The sequence below is a fragment of the Rhamphochromis sp. 'chilingali' genome (assembly GCF_963969265.1).
Source record: "Rhamphochromis sp. 'chilingali' genome assembly, chromosome: 14".
Taxonomy (NCBI): Eukaryota; Metazoa; Chordata; class Actinopteri; order Cichliformes; family Cichlidae; genus Rhamphochromis; species Rhamphochromis sp. 'chilingali'.
Window position 1 is genome coordinate 23,908,023 of NC_137941.1, and position 17,931 is coordinate 23,925,953.

Genomic DNA, 17,931 nt, shown 5'->3' on the forward strand with positions numbered 1-17,931 from the left:
TACCATGATAGCAACTGTCTATTTTAAAATAAATTAATAATTTGAGGCTAAGGACAAAGCAAACAAGGGTAAATCCACAGAGGATACAAGGCAATTACCAGCAAAAGTCCCCCCCTCCCGCTTCTTCAAACAACAAAGCTGCTGCTGTCTTGTTTTTATTCTCAGAATTCATATTAGGTACATTGAGGTATTGCCATTATGGCAATTCAAATTCAGACTGAAACAAATCTCCATTCCTTAAAACCAGACGTGACATTAGCAAAAAAGCAGCTTGGTCTGGCGACAAGATGATGTTGACTTAATCAAAACCTTGTTCTTGTATGCCAAATAATAAAGTGTATCTGACACTGATAATTAACAATAAATGACACCCAGAGAATCATTTTCCAGCTGGGTTGGTGCTTGAGCTTCTGAATTCAGCTTCATGCAAGCCAATGCAATTCTTAACACGAAACTAAACTGTGTGATGTGCCATACTGTCACTGTCAAAGATATCAAAGCTACCCAAGTAAGCATTTAAAGCCATATTAATAATAATAATAAATACCAATGATCTTAATTTGAGCAGTGGACTCTTACAAGAAACACTGAACAATTATACCGCTTCCTGCCTCTCTCAATAAATAAATTAATAACGCACACAGATGGGAAGTGTCCATTCTTCTGGCCTATTTATATGGGCTGTTTTGTCTGAATGGACCTTTGTGCATGTTTGTGTGTGCGTGTGTGTGTGTGTGTGTGTGTGTGTGTGTGTGTGTGTGTGTGTGTGTGTGTGTGTGTGTGTGTGTGTGTGTGTGTGTGTGTGTGTGTGTGTGTGTGTGTCAAAGTTTTACAATAAGCAGGAACCTAAAGAATGAAGCTTTTCAAATGCTCCGTTAGACAGAGCTAAATAAAAAAGAGAATACAAAAACTGCTTTGGCTAGTTTCTTCTAGTGACCTGATTTGAGCCCAGAAAATTTAAATGAATTGCTCATGAAAAAAATGTCATCTTCTTAAAGTGCAACCTGCTTGGAAAAAGATGAAAAGTAAGAGTGATCAATGAGTGAGGCAGAATCAATGCACTTAAATTAAAGATTCTCTAAAAAAAATTACTTATTAGTTAAAAGGATGAAGTAATTGCATTAGAAAAAAATGGTGAAAACATTGTGTACAACCACTGACAGCATTTTTTCCATACACATAAATTCAATCACACTTAACAGAATTAAAATAAATACAATGTTCATTTTGGAAAAACTCATATAACAGTGTAACAAATATCAAGTGAACTGTAGCTTTCAACTGTTCAGCCACAGCTAATCTCTATATTTCCAGGTCTCGAATTGAAAGCCTTGCACATGTGGGAATGGCAGCTATTGTGAGAGAGTCAGCGGGCAGATTGTTTGGTCAAGGCTCATTAAAAACCCATCGAGAAGCCTCTTCCTGTTAGATCATCCTTAGAGCTCTGTCATAGTTACTAGATCAAGGTCAATCGGTTCAAATTTGGTCCGATACAATACTTAAAGGCTTTGTTAGAGCAACAAGGCACCTTCCCTCATGGGCCATTTGTTTTTCTGGCCTGAACACTGGAATGCAAAAAAGAAAAAAAAATGTGCAAACCATTTTGGAGGATGTAAGATCACACCCACACAAGCATTCAAGGACAACACAGAATTTGTAGAGAAAAAAAAAGCATGGAGCACTACAACTAGCACCTCTACAAAAGTGAGGCCAAAGGCATAATACACTGTTGCTTCTATCAACAGAATAACATCCCAGCTGTTTGGCTCATATGCAAAAGTCACATAACCGATCCCTACAAAATACCAATAAATAACCAGAATGTAACTTTTCACTGAAAATATCCCTGAAAACATCAGATATCTACACAATACTGGGAACTAAGGAACATAAAAACTTAATACTAAACTCATTTTATCCAGGGTACAACCTGGACAGGTCGCCAGTCTGTTGCAGGGCTAACACAAAGAGACAGCCAACCATTCACACTCACTTTCACACCTATGGGCAATTTCGAATCACCAATTAACCTTATCCTACTATCTGAATGTCTTTGGACTGTGGGAGGAAGCCCAAGTACCCGGAGAGAACCCACACAAGCACGGATAGAACATGCCAACTCCACACAGAAAGGCACCAGCCAAGTGGTGGATTCGAACCCAACAAGGTTCTGGGGTAAAGAAATTTTAGTCATCAGAAAATACAGTTAGGTCCCTAAATATGTTTAGGCATCTTTAAATTACCACAATGAATTTTAAATGAAACAACTCAGACGAGTTCAAGTGCAGGCTTTCACCTTTTATTCAGTGGACTGAACAAAAAGAAAGAATAAAAATGTGATGAACTTTTTAATACAATCCCTTCATTTCAGGGGCTCAGAATTAATTGGCCAAATTAAATAACTGAAAATAAAATGTTCATTTCTAATACTTGGTTGAAAACTCTTTGCTGGCAATGACAGCCTGAAGTCTCGAACTCATGGTCATCACCAGAGGCTCGGTTTCCTACCTTTTTAATGCTCTGCCAGGCCTTTACTGCAGCGGCTTTCAGTTGCTGTTTGTTTGTGGGCCTTTCTGTCCGAAGTTTAGTCTTCAACAAGTGAAAAATGCATGCTCGCGTCAGTTAATATCAGGTGATTAACTTGGCCATTCAAGAATATTCCACTTCTTTGCTTTAATAAACTCCTAGGTTTCGTCCTGGGATGTTCAGGTCTTTTTGTGATGCCGAGTTCACCAGTGCTTTCTTTCTTTATCAGGATGTACCACTCCTAGAATGGGTTTTTTTCTGTTTTTGCAGTTAAAGGATGGCTTGTTTCACCTTTATGGAGAGTTCCTTGACCACATGTTGTCTGTTCACAGAAAAATCTTCCAAATGCAAGCACCACACCTCAAATCAACCCTTTTGACTGCTTCATTGACAATGACATAACAAAGTAAGTGCCTACACTGCCCATGAAACAGCCTTTGAGTCATCATCCAATTACTTTTGGTCTCTTTAAAAAGAGGGTGGCACATTTTAAGGAGCTGAAACCCTTAAACCCTTCACCCAATTTGAATGTGGATACCATTAAATGAAAGCTGAAAGTCTACACATTATGTCCATGTCCATTATATAACTATAATTGGAATATGTTTCAGTAAACAGGTAAAAAAATCAAAGTTGTGTCCAAATATATATGGATCTAGTTGCAGATTGTGTGGATGGATTCATGGATTCAGGGGTCCAGTCAGATCACAACTGTAAATTGTAATTTTACCTCAGATCCTCAGACTGATTAAAGATATACTTTGAATTGGCTTTGGATTAACTTTAAATGTTTACGTCTTAAGACTTAAGTAAAAGGCAATGTTTTGAAAATCACTGATGACAACAAATCAGATGATGAAATGGACATTTCTTTTTTATTTGACTAAAAAAGCCTGGGACATGGGCCTGTTTGCTACTGTGTTGCATCACATACTCTTTTAGCAGCACTCCAAAAGCAATGGGTTACTGAGGAAACCAATTACTTGCCATTTTGGGATCTTTTGTTTGTATATGTTTTTTTTTCTTTACATAGAAGAGTTTTAACATATTGTGGGTGCAGAAACAACATTAACAGTGGTTCCTCAGCCTGTGCAGCGATTACACGTCTGTTTTTAATGCAATGCAGCCCAAGGGCCCGAAGATCCTCGAGACGGCCATTTAGGATTGGCTTTCAGCCCTGGCCCTCGGTGCAGATTTCTTCTCCTGTCTGTTGTTGCCTCCACTTCTTTTAAAACATTTTTCCTGGCTTCAATTTAAAATAAGCATGTTCTCAGTTTAAACATCGGATACTGTGTCTTTGTTCTATTTGCAATTACATATAGAGTTGAACTCTTCTGCACGTTTTTGTATTCTGATATTATTAACATTTTTCACACCAACAACATTTTTTTAAGTAGAGTCCAAAAAATGTTGCGGAGCGTAAACCCGACATGTGATGTTTGAGGGCTCCTCCAATCCCAGAATCGATAAAGACACTCTCCTGATATATTTGGAATCATTATTGTCACAGCAAAACATGAAATAACTTTAAATGTATGGAAGTACAGAGACTAGTGATATGGTTTATTTGCATGATCACGGGAAAGTTACAAAACGATTCACAGCATCTGTTCTTCATGGGACTGATAAATGTGTACGGAATCATGCTTTCTCAATCAAAATACATGAAAATGTTTATGCATGTAGTTGTGCAACCATACCTGAAAGTAGGTAAACTGGGAATGGTAGAGGTCAGGGTAGATGTGCAGAGTGGTTCCCACCACCAGCAGAGATTCAAACTTGTGCAAAGAGGAGCTGATGTAGCCAGTGAAGCCTAGACACCAGATCTTCAGAAGAGCTTCTAGGTCAAACAGCACAGTAAATGCAACCTAGGACAGAAGGGGGAAAATCCCTTTTTGCATTTGACATCTTTCAGGAGGGCATATACTATAATATTCTGTGGATGAACTTCTATTTATGGCTACAATGCACTGTCGCAAAGCATGCTGATATATAACAAATTTTTAATATAAAAAGAAATATTGATGATGAAATTGTCTAAAATAATACAATCCTATTACTAAGAAGTAGAGAGGATGTGTCCAACCAAAAACATCCAACAGAAACATAGACAGCTCAAAAAATGTAGGACAGTGAGATGTTTACCACTATATTACATCAGTACTTTGCCTGTTTCAAAAAGTATTTGAAACAAAAGGAGGCTGATTGTTGTGCTTTTTTTTTTAAGCAAAAATATTTTTGTGTGTGTTTCTCTTCATGCTTTCAGAGGATGACAGACCAGGACTACATACAGGTCACTTTAGTACCCAGATCCTTTAACAGCAGAATATGTTTTTTTTTTCTTCTTTTTTATTTTAAATCTGTATCTTCTAGTCGAGCTGACAGCAATAGTAAAACACTGGACTACCATGCAAAGGATCTGAGACATTCTGTAAAACATGCATTTCTCTAAACCGAATGCCTCGTTCCTATATACCCTTCAAATCCTTCACACAGATTAGAACAAATCTGCAGATGGGTGTCTGCATGATAGGAAGGGAAGGAGACAGAAGGCAATATTTTGTGTGGGTTTTCCCTTTTCTTATCTCCTCCATCCAGCTGTATAAGAGAGTGAGGTGTGAAGTGACTGGGATAGTGGGCACAATCCTTATCGTCATTGCTGGTGTGATGTCACCTGCATACAGATGACATCAAACCAACCTGAAGGACACACAGTATCACACTTGTGTATATTCTAAAACGATGAAATTAAAAAAACAAAAAAACAAGAATTACCTTAAAGCTGTTTAATCTTAAAACAGAATACTCTGCGTTTAATTAAAATTAATAATAAAAGTTGTCATAGATTTGCATTCATATATATATATATATATATATATATATATATATATATATATATATATATATATATATATATATATATATATATATATAGATAGATAGATAGACAGATAGATAAATAAATCTCACCTCTGCCAGGTAAAACTCGTCATAGTGTCTGCGGTAATTCTCGCCTTTATAATAGTTGCTAGCAGCAACGATGACATCCACGGCAACCATGCTTAAGATGAACATGTGGAACACAGATGACCGCATCATTTGCTGTGTGAAAAGCAGAAAGGTAATTGAAGTAGAATAGCAGGAATGCTTTTGTTTTCTTTTACTCAAATAGACACAGGAGACAATTAGTATTTAGACCATTAGCTGGCAGCGAGTTAGTCTGGAACGCTTCCCTCAATTCAGCATGTTGGACAGTAGTTGACTGTGTCAGTCCAATCTGTTCAGACTTTGACAGATTGATTGATAATTTGGACAATCTCTGTCAGTGGAAACAAAAACACCACAGAAAAACCCCACTTGCTTTGACTGAGAAAACAAAAAATGTATTACATGGTGTTCGATAAGAGATCTGCAATTGTGACTTGCTCAGCTAGAGTTTGTGTTTATCTGAGATTTTAATGAACAAGCACAGACAAAAGATAACACAAAAATATACTTTCAATTTAAACAGCTGGATATAGCTCCAACTGCAGTAAAAAAACAAAGGGTTTGATAGAACACACACTAAAGGAGATATAGTGCTGTGAAAAGTGTGGCCCCCTTCCTGGTTTCTTGTTTTGTTTTGTTTTTTTCTTTTACAAGTTTGTCACACTTAAATGTTTCTGATCATCAAATAAAATTTAATATTACACAAAGATAACCAGCATAAGTTATCTTTGTGTAATATTGAAGTAATGATTTCATTTCTCAAGGGGAAAAAAGCTATCCAAATCTACATGGCTTTGTGTGAAATAATAATGCAATTCAATTTCAATTCAATTCAAATCAATTCTATTTATTTATATAGCGCCAAATCACAACAAAAGTCGCCTCAAGGCGCTTTATATTATACAGTAGATCGCACAATAATAGATACAGAGAAAAACCCAACAATCATATGACCCCCTATGAGCAAGCACTTTGGCGACAGTGGGAAGGAAAAACTCCCTTTTAACAGGAAGAAACCTCCGGCAGAACCAGGCTGAGGGAGGGGCGGGGTCATCTGCTGCGACCGGTTGCAGCAGATGGCTGGTCGCACCTACCTTGCAGCAGCTGCATGTCCCAAGAGCAACAGTGCAAACAATCGTTTGTAAGTATAACGTGCATGGCACTGTTTCATCACTGCCAAGATCAGGAAGAAAACGCAAGCTGCTGCTGAGAGAAAATTGGTCAGGAGGGTGAAGAGTCAACCAAGAATCACCAAAAAGCAGATGTGCCAAGAATTAGAAGCTGCTGAAACACAGGTGTCATTGTCCACAGTCAAACGTGTTTTGCATCTCCATGGACTGAGAGGCTGCTGTGCAAGAAGGAAGCCCTTGCTCCAAAAGCGGCACCTTAAGGCTCAACTGAAGTTTGCTGATGATTACATGGACAAAGATAAGACCTTCTGGAGGAAAGTTCTGTGGTCAGACAAAACAAAAATCGAGCTTTTTGGCCACAATGCCCAGCAATATGTTTGGAGGAGAAAAGGTGAGGCCTTCAACCCCAAGAACACCGTGCCTACAATCAAGCATGGTGGTGGGAGTATTATGCTGTGGGGCTGTTTTGCTGCCAATGGAACTGGTGATTTACAGAGAGTAAATGGGATAATGAAGAAGGAGGATTACCTTCACATTCTTCAACATAACCTAAAATCATCAGCACGAAGGTTGGGTCTTGGGCGCAGTTGGGTGTTCCAACAGGACAATGACCCCAAACACACATCAAAAGTGGTAAAGGAATGGCTAAATCAGGCTAGAATAAGGGTTTTAGAATGGCCTTCCCAAAGTCCTGACTTAAACCCCATTGAAAACATGTGGACAATGCTGAAGAAACAAGTCCATGTCAGAAAGCCATCAAATTTGACTGAACTGCACCAATTCTGTCAAGAGGAGTGGTCAAAGATTCAACCAGAAGCTTGTGGATGGCTACCAAAAGCGCCTAATTGAAGTGAAAATGGCTAAGGGACATGTAACCAAATATTAGCACTGCTGTATGTATATTTTTGACCCAGCAGATGTGATCACTTTTTTCTGTTAACCCATAATAAAGTCATTAAAGAACCAAACTTCATGAATGTTTTTTGTGACAAAGAAGTATCTGTTCCAATCACTCTATCAGAGAAAAATCAGAGTTTTAGAAATAACGGGACACTCGGTAGAGCCATTATATTCTATTCTTTACAAGTGTATGTAAACTTTTGACCACAACTGTAAACCTAATAACTGGTAGTGCCACCCTTGGCTGTAAGAACTGCAATCAAGTATTTGCAATAACTGGCAATGAGTCTTTTACATCACTATGGAGGAAGTTTGCGTTTTGGATCGTTGTCCTGCTGCATAACTCAATTGTGCTTGAGCTTCAGGGCATGAACTAATGGGCGGATAGTCTCTTTTAGGGTTCAGCGGTAATCGGACCTGGGTGTGGCTAGTGAAAGTGAACTCAGCTTTCCAGACATGTTGCTAATGAATGTTAAGTCGTGATTTAAGAAGAGGGGGGAGTTACTTTTTTACATAGGGCCAGGTAGGGTTGGAGAGCTTCTTTCCCCTTTAATAAATCGTCTAATTTAAGTGTGACAAATATGCAAAAAGTAAGAAATTGGCCAATACCTTTTCAACACCCTGTATGATGGACATCAGGTATTTAAATTTAGAACAAGACAATAGCAATTTAGTTTTAAGTGCCCACCTGGAATGCATTGGGCATGTGTATGTACATATACAGAGTACAGAAAAGCAAAAAGTCCTACATGAAATTTAAAAGCAATTAAGGGGGTTTCGTTAAATACTATGAGAAACATTGTTCCAGACATCAGAATCAGTGTGCATTCAGACAGGCAAAAACAAGAAAAAGGGAGCAATAAGTGTACGCCGTTTACCCTGAAAAAAGCAGAGGCTTTGAAAGCCTCCGATAACATCACATGATGAAAATAATCACGGAATACGAGAATGTGAAGAAACTGACCCACAGTGATCCGAGACACAGACTGCTCTTTCAGAAAAATGTGGTAATGACGCATTCTTTTGGAAACAATGCGACAGATGTGATCACAGCCCTAAACTGCACATATTGTATATGGCAGGATGAACAGCATGTGAGTGGGTAGAACGACTCACCCTAAAAAAAGACTTGCATGTGAGATTAGCAATAGGAAGGACTGAAAAAGTGAAAAGTGAGAGGAAGACTTTAAGACAGATGAAGATCGTTTGCAACATTGCTGGAAAGATCAAATTCGCCCCAGGAAAACGGGCCCCCTGCCATTCACCCTCCTACACACAAGGACACTTACAGTACAAACTCAAAAGTCTAGAAATCCAGATCTGCAGTCAGTTTGCTTTGAAAACAAGTGAGGAATTATTAGATAAACTTACCCAACCAAGCTACTGAATGACACGTATATTACATGATGTATTGCATGCTGTTTTACCACACTTATGTTTACCTGACAAAAATCTCTTACAGTACAAAAACAGACTTCTGTCAGGAGCAATGGCACTGGTAGCATACCTTGATCATTGCCAGTATTCTGTCTCCTATATGTCTATATTGTTTTCTTTTACTTCTGGCTTTTTCTAACCTTAACCAAATACCTTTAGCTTCCTAATAAAGCAAACTAAAAAGCAGCAGACTGTTAACCAGCAGGGCTGCATTGCAATTAAAGAGGGTTAAAAAGGGAGGGGTTAAAAGGAGCAGTTTTGAGGTTAAGCACACAGGTTCAAGGGCAATTGTGGGTATAAATCGGTTAGACATATGTCTAAATTCTACTGAGTTCACTTTCCTTCGTCTTAAATACGAAGAGGCAATACTAAGTTAGTAATATCCCTAAGTTTCTGACAGCTTAAAATAAACTTGGGCTTTAAATCCAGGCTAACAAAGGAGTGTTTGGCTGCCCTCTCTGGTTGAAACTTTCTAGTGCGATTCCCGTATCATGCATGCTGGGTTGGATGTGATCAAAAATTCACTCGACTGGTCAAGCAACAGCACCCTAACTTTTACATCACGGCAGGTGGATGAAAACTTAAACCACTGGATGTCAGCAAAAACAAGATCTTCAGCTGGTGTTAAGGTGCTCTTTAAGATGATGTCATTTGCATAAGACCCAGTCATATACAGAGCTATGAAACTGCCAGTATAGTCAGCCAAATCTTTCACAAATCTTTTTCTTTTTTCACTTCATGTTTGTTGTAAAATTCTTCCTACTTTTGAAAACTCAACTTACTGGCTAGGCTAACAGAGCTCATAGCCTTGAGGATGGGTGTTTTTGTGTCGAACTTACACATGCCCACTCTAGACACACAGTGCTTAAGCTCCCTGACTGAGATTGGACGTGACAAAGCAGTTTGACATTTCCAGCAACCAGACGTTCTCCCCCATGGGTGTTTTGGCTGAATGGATCTGTGTGTGTGTGTGTGTGTGTGTGTGTGTGTGTGTGTGTGTGTGTGTGTGTGTGTGTGTGTGTGTGTGTGTGTGTGTGTGTGTGTGTGTGTGTGTGTGTGTGAAGAAGCAAGACAGAGGCATACTGACAGAGAGCAGAAAGTACATGCTTGTGTGTATGAAAGTCAATTTTCTTAAGGTCCTGACTTTGCCCATATTCTCTGTCAGCTTTTGGGAATCACATCTCTAAGAAAACCTGGAGAGCAGTGTCTACTTCGAACATCTGTCATATGGAGATACAGCCCTGTAACCATTCACGTCTGCCACAAAACAACCTTTTGATCTTGCCCTCACGCTGCCATTTGCGCCAAATTGCCTAAACATGCAGAGCAATTCACCGTTTAACACTCTCCATGTTGTTCCAAAGGCAAAATGGCTGAGTTTCCCTAATGCAGCTGATGACACTGGCACACCCTGTATGGCCTCAAGATGTCAGAATCAATTTAAGAGCATCAACTGCAGTACAAGAAGGCTCTCCCCTGCTGTTTGATGTTCCTCAGCTTGTATGTCTCTGAAATCCTTTGCCACTTGTTTGATGGATGCTATTTATTCGAGCTGCCTCTGGCTGATTCTTTGAAATACCAGGTGCTCATTGCACACAGGCACAATCATGCGTGCGCGCAGATACACACACACACACACACACACACACACACACACACACACACACACACACACACACACACACACACACACACACACACACACACACACACGAATATATGAAGTTGATGATTGCTGAAATAGAATAGAACATTTTAATCAATTTCTTGTTTTCTCCCAAATCTATGACATGACAATATACAGATACTAAACTATATATAAGCATCCACATATTTGAAATGTAATGTCCACCTCACATTTACTAGCAACTGCTTCCTGAAGAAAAGTTACTAATGACAGAGAGAGAGAGAGAGAGAGAGCGATGATGAATTCAAGTGTTGCAAGCAGCTACACATTAAGTTGCGATTTTGTCTTTTTTCCAGTGAATAATAGCACAATTTTCTCCGTGAGTGAAGCAAACTTTAATTTCCAATACATAGCACAGCATACCTCCGACATGCAGCGTGTACTCAGCTCTTATGTTCTAGACTGCAACAGATTGTCCATGATGGAAATTATACATGCAAATAGCGTTGTGGAGAAAAGATCATTTCGACTGGCATGCAAATTGGTATCTAGGGAAAAAGAGCACTCAGTGTGTGTTTTTCTCTGGTAAAATTAAAAGTGCAATTGAAAAAAATACAAAGGAATAGGTAATGAACATCTATTTCTCTTTTTGTGAAGACTTCTCGTTACTTGACTTGTGCACTTTTGTTCCTTAGTGCTAAGTCAATCTGAACAGTGAAGCAAATTCTCACTCTCACTAAAGGCTCTGGTCAGTGAAGAATAAACCATAATCTCACCAAAGAGCTGAGACAACATTCAGCTGTCCTCATATAAGAGATGTAGCGACACAAGCCGCTGTAAGTAAAGAGACCGATCCTCTGAATGATGGGAAAATATCCATAATATCTGGAAATTTTCCAGGGCCTGCAACTGTAACACAATCAACAAAGAGACGCAGACTGGCTGCTTCCTCGTCTTCTGTCTGTTCCCTCAGACTGCCAAGGAGGACAAATGCTCTTTCCGCTGGTACATGAGAGGAGTGTAGCACATGTGCACATAGCTGGCAGGGAAAAGCAGTAGTCACACAGGAATTGTCACCAACAGACTGGGCCATGTTCTGGCACCTACTGCTGCTACAGTTTTCTCTCCTGTTTACTGAGATTAAGAAGAACTTGGGTGGGATTACAGACTGTTTTGCTTGAGTTATTTTTTAAGTCTCTATACTTGACAAAGAGTTCTCTTAAGGCTTTTTTATTCCAACCGAATTAAAAAAAATAAATGAATAAAATATGCAAACCAAACATCGTAATTCAGAAGCCTACTGTCAAATTAAGATATCAACACAGAGTTATTGTAATTCAAAGCTTTTGGCTGAAGGAGTGGGTGCATAAAGTCTTACTGGGCTGTGGACCAAGTTAAGTGGGTGCCCCTTGACTTATTACGGCCTTGACTACAGCAGGCTGACTCATGTCTCTGGCTGGAAAAAGGGTCTTAATAAAACATGATGGCCTCCCTTTCTCCCTTTAATATCTGCTGGCTTTGCCACCTCTGCGTCCATTCCGTGTCTTAGTCCTAGAATAGGACTGTGTGGTGTATCTAATTTCAGAAAATATATCACTGTGCTCCTGACTAGACTGAAAGAACAATTACATTCAGAGCTGATCTCACAGGAACAGTCACATGTTGTTCACTTTCTTCTTGCAGATGATCCATTTCACATCACACACATATGCACTACCTACCTTGCTATGTCTTTCTTTTCTGCATCCTGTGTTCTCCTCATCTAATTTCCCTTCTTTGTACCCTCTTTCTCCTTCCATGCAGAGTCAAACTGACCTTAACCTTCACACATTGTAGATCTTTGTGTTTGTGTGGCTGCCTAAAAGTATACGAGTGGTGTCACTGAGAAGATCCAGAAGACAAAGGGCAGGGACAAAAAGGGAGCTCAAGAGAATCAATAACCTCTGGCTTTAGGGAGAGAGAGGTCAAAAAGATCCTCCTTTTGCTCAGTAAGCTAGTGGTTTATCCATCACACTGCATTTAGCTCTGCAGATGAGGAGTGAGGAACAGCAACTGCTCATTGGCAAAGAGACAACGCAAAATTAAACACATGACTTTGCTGGATTACTAGAAGACCTGAACATTCATTATTGCTTTTCCACTTTCCCTAAGTGGTCATTTGAAGCTCTTTTAATTATTGACTCCAATAGTATATATCTGCAGTGAGTATTTCTCTTTATTTTGCCTATAGCAGCCAAAGCACCAATCTGCGGTATAATTATGGCACGGTGGAGCATCAGGGGCTAATTAGCAGACCAAATCTATGGGGAAAGGAACAGAATGCTTCATTAACCTCCACCGGTCTCCGACTGAAAACCCTTAAATAAATACTGTCCAAGCAGTCTGTGTGATTAAAATATAGCAAAGAGAGACCTTCTGAATGTAAGATGGCTCCTACAGGCACTACTAAAAACTCACAGGAACACTCGTGCATGTCTTTTGTTCTCACAGGCCTTAATTCTGAACTCTACTGCTGATTATAATGTCTAAACATAAAAATATGCTTTTAATGCAATAGCAAAGAGAAACATGCAAATATGTATATGAAAATGACTGTTGGTAGATTTCATGAGCACAAATATGCAAATGTAAAGTTTTTACTGTCCGAAAGCGAAAAGAACAGAATATTCTAATTCAACAAAAATGACAACCAGGATGCCATATGTTGTCAAAACTTTGATTAAGACTATACTGCTGTAAGACAGCATTAGTTAAAAATGAGATAATAAAAACATTAGAAAAACAGCTGTTAGAGTGGACGAGGAAAGTGAAGGTGCTCCCTGCTTAGAGGGCTATTTTTGTTTGTAGCCCCTCAGGAGAGGAAGCTGCCATTTCCTCCCCGTCTCCAAAAAGAGCAGGTGGTTAATCAATTATGTGCTATCTCCAACTGCTGCAGCCAGATTGGACCAAGACAGATCCAGATTGACACACACGCACACGAACAAATACGCAGACGTCTGCAGGCAGATCGCCGGGCTGCCTGTCGAAGACGCAGAGGCCTGACCGGACACTTGCACGTAGTTTCAAAGACATTCCGACGGTAATAGGTGAGCCGGCAGCAGACAAAGACAGGATGCACACGGGTCTCCTATCTGCAGAAAGCACCCACCTGCCAGCGCTGAAACATTTTAATCATTTGACGGCCAATTACTCTGGAGCCAGATAGAGCAGAACAGAAACTCACACTTCACTTCCCCAGCACTCACAGATGGCCCTGCAGGCTGGATCTCCACTACCTGTCTTCACTCTACCTGTCAAGTCAGCTAACACTGTTCCCTTCTGATATGGATGAAAAAGCAAAGAAATACAGTGTTTGGCAAGGCTTTAAAGAAAGCGTGCAAGGGGCATCCATCAATAATCTGATACTGGTGTAATATGGCATGCCTTCTCACACCAACCATTACATCAGAGAAGAGAAATGTGTGGGTTTTTTTTAAATCACATTTACATACATACATAACTACTGTGTACAACTGCCCACGACACATGGATGCACAGATACACAGGTGCAGCTACACTAACTGTCAATGCAATCAATCCCATGTCTTTCCTATTTAAACTCATTTTACAGTGATCTTCAGTTACATTTCTTTTATTTAAATATAACAATATCTAAAAATTGCAATACCTTAAGGAAATTCTAAGTCTGAAGTACCATTTGCAGTGGGAAATATCACGATTTAATAATGAACAGTGTGTTGTTTGTCTTTATTATGCTTTCTCATTCGAAGTCAAAGCACATTATGAACTGGCCTGTTCCGATAAATTAGGAGACAGTTTAAATTAAAGTCCTTTAAAAATAAAAGACTAATTCTTCAAGTCAATACTGGTGAATATTTTGTGTACAACGCATTTTAGATGAGATTAACTTCTTTTAACAACTAATCTGTGAAACCTGTAACATATTTCCTTACTTAAAATCCTTCTTTGTGATCTCTGATTAGGCCTTTCGGGTTTGGTTTGAAGAGCTGGGTTAGATCTTGCAGTGCTTTTGACAACATGAAAACATGAAAACATTTTCAGAGTGCTTTGATGGCTTTATATGCCACAAACTGCTGTCAGTGTCTGACTGGCACCAGAAAACAATGGAAGACTTTTGAGATTAGCACTGTACAATACATGTCAAAATCAGTCACAAGTATTCAGCTAATACTTAATCATTATTTGCCTCACATTTGACACACTGAATGCACAAGCAGGCTAAAACATTTACATACCAGCTTAAAAAAAATAAGAATCTCAACTGAACAAACAAACTAAAACAAAAGTTTCAGCAGGTTATTTAAACAAAATCTTATTTTCCTTGCTTGCACTCAAGTCTATCTGCAAGGCAGATTTTCCTCAGCTTTTGTCAGATGGTATCATTGGTAAACACATGTCACTGATTGTTACCATGGAAACATAAAAATCATCTAGGCTATTTTGACGGTAGGATCTGAAATCTCATAGTAATATATACTAAATATTTAGCTAACATATGCTTTTCCTTTTAAAACTTTATTGTTATAATACATGCATTGTCTAGTACTGGCCTTAATATGAAATATATTTTGTTGAAGTTAATAAAGTAATATCAGGATCATTCCTATCCTATGTTTCTGTGTTTTGATTATCAGAGACAGATGTTCATCTATCACAATTTCAAGGCCATTTCCAACAGTCCGTGTGATGGTAGTGTGAGTTGCCTTGCGTCTACCAGTTCACTGTGAAGCTTGCTCCCTCTCACAGGGAGCCGGCCCCACAGCATCTGTATCCTCTGGTATATGACTTGAAAAAAAATCCTTTCTCCTATCCTATTATCAGCAGTTAATGATGTTGAAGCAAAAATCCAGAATTATGTACAGCAAAGCAATCAAACAAGAAGGCATGGCCTTTGAGGCAAATGTTCACCAGATTCAGATTCTTTCTGCCCATCTGCTCATAGTTTTACTGGAGGCGAATGCAATCTAACCCGCAATTCATCCACACAGCAGTCTGACTAAAACAGAAGCTGTCTTTTTTGACCCAGTGCTATAAAGGTGACCTAATGCTGCTGTCTTTCACTCCATTAGCCTTTCTACTGTTGGAAATGATCATCTTGTTATCACATAATGACAATAATGGCTATTTGTTACGAGTGAATAAGGCAAATGAAGAAGTCTTTGATTGTTCCTTGTAATGCAGCACAGGGCTCAGAGGGAAGTCAGCCGTGTTTATCCCTCTGGTTATCCCTCTATCTAAATCTTTCCTTCAGCCGATGATGAGGCTCTGGGGGACATGCTGCTTTAATGGGAATACTGCATATTTCGCATTTTCTCTTTCCTTCCCTTCTTCAAATTTCCCTGTTATTATTTGCACTCTCTTCCTTGCTCTGTTTATGTGTGCATGCGTCCTTAAAACCTAGCTCCAGAGCAGCTTTAACTCCATTAGGGCGTGCTGACAGCCATCCACCTTCACATAGCTGCAGACTCCATTGGCAGTCTTTCACAGCAAGGGCCCAGCTTTTTACACCACAACACGCCGCTATCAACAGCGGGCCAGCTGCAAACAACACCCGCCGCTTTCAGCTTATCTTTAAAGCCCAACCATTTGGATCACACCAACCACGAGACGCCAGTGGTGTCCATCATGTAGAAGTCATTTAAAACCCATCTGTCACTGGAGCGACATCATTAGCGCAGCATTACACATCAAACATGAGCCTCCCCTCATTTTAAATCCCATCACTTAACTGTTTGACACTGTTCAGCCACTAAAGAAAGAAACAAATGCAAAAACAATGATGTGATACTGCATCAGTCTACAGCAGCTGTTAAAGAGAATGAAGTTATCTGCTTTTTGTTAATAGACAGAATAGGAATTATGCAGGTGCATATGAGAGGAAAAAGAAACAGTTTACACCAGCAGCATATTAATCGTGTGACGTTTTTACCTGGAGGCAGGCAGGCGCTCGGCCATGTGGTTTGTTGACGTCCACAGCAACAAGCTGCCATCCCCCAGCAGCATCTTCATGGAACATCTGAGGCACAAGGACAGCATGTAAGTGGAAGAACGAACACACACACACATAAAATCTCCATACCATTCAAAACACTGGACACAACAGACATTTCAACCTCTAGGCTACATCTTCATAAGACATCTGTGGCCAGAAAAAAGCTGAAGGCATACACACAGAACCAACCCACACAAGCAGTGTGATAGCTACTAAATACAGTATGCAGGCCTAAGGACCTAACACCGGAAATAAAAACAAGCAAATATCAGAGCAGAGACTTTCAAATACACAAGACAGCTGGTTCACTCATTAATAACAGTTCTACCAAATCTTGAATATAACAAATTAGACATATGAGAAATATCAACAAAGAGTTAACTTGATATTAAGAATCAACCAAAAGTGTTTATTTCAGTTAGCTGCCAAACATTACAATAACTCATATACAGCAAACATACTGTGATTGCCATGTATCAGTATCACAGCAAGATCAAGTGTTTATAGCCACTCAGGCAGATGCTAATCCCAGTTTCAAATAATTAATTTTATAGAAAATCTAAATTAATAACACACAAACCATAATTTCACTGAAAATTAATTTGCTGCCTAGGCTGGAGAAAACTATGTGATCCTAAAGCAAACATACAGAGAAAAATGAGAGTTGGCGGAATGTAGCATAACAAATCTCGTAGTCAGGCTACAGGAAACATTTAAAGGCCTGGCAGACTTGGACATTATTATTAATTGTGTTAAATTACTATATGGCAGCAATGTTGTTAATTTTATGGGCATTTATGCATTAGCTGCGACATGCCATGAAGTAAAATTTGGCCTGGTGGTGGGGAAACTTTAGGTGATCATGTAGGAACAACAAATAACAGAGTCAAAAGTTGACTAAATTCCGTATTCACCCTCTGGTGACCAAAATGCTTATATGAAATACACATTTTGGTCTGGTCCAAAGCAGAGCACTGACCAACACAATGCCAACAATGTACTAACATGCAGCTAGAATTAAATTAAAAAACAAAACTGACTAATCTGAAAACAGGAGAACACTGCTTTTGAACTCTACACGCCAGATGTGACTTAATCTGGAATATTAATGATTTATTTAGCAAATGAGCTGGTATAGTGTTTTTGGCCTGACTGTCCTTGAAATCATTCCATGCAGTAGGTGGTGGATTAAATCCTTTTGTATCATGAATTTTCTCTGAAGTGATGTGAGGAGCATAAAACACAAACGTGTGGACTGATCTGCAGCTGCTGGCTTCTCACACATAAAACATTTTTAACATGCCTGCATC

General features: G+C 39.3%; 1 protein-coding gene across 2 annotated transcripts in view; it reads right to left on the minus strand.

Annotated features, from left to right (window-relative positions):
• Positions 1-17,931, minus strand: part of nalcn (sodium leak channel, non-selective) — a 68,359-nt gene that overhangs the window by 33,985 nt on the left and 16,443 nt on the right. For both annotated transcript variants that reach the window (XM_080902698.1, XM_080902699.1), the window contains exons 12-14: positions 16,559-16,645; positions 5,497-5,628; positions 4,227-4,394 (exon numbers count right to left, since the gene is read on the minus strand). In XM_080902698.1, the coding sequence (XP_080758824.1) occupies positions 4,227-4,394; positions 5,497-5,628; positions 16,559-16,645 (387 nt within the window). The remainder of the gene's footprint in view (positions 1-4,226; positions 4,395-5,496; positions 5,629-16,558; positions 16,646-17,931) is intronic.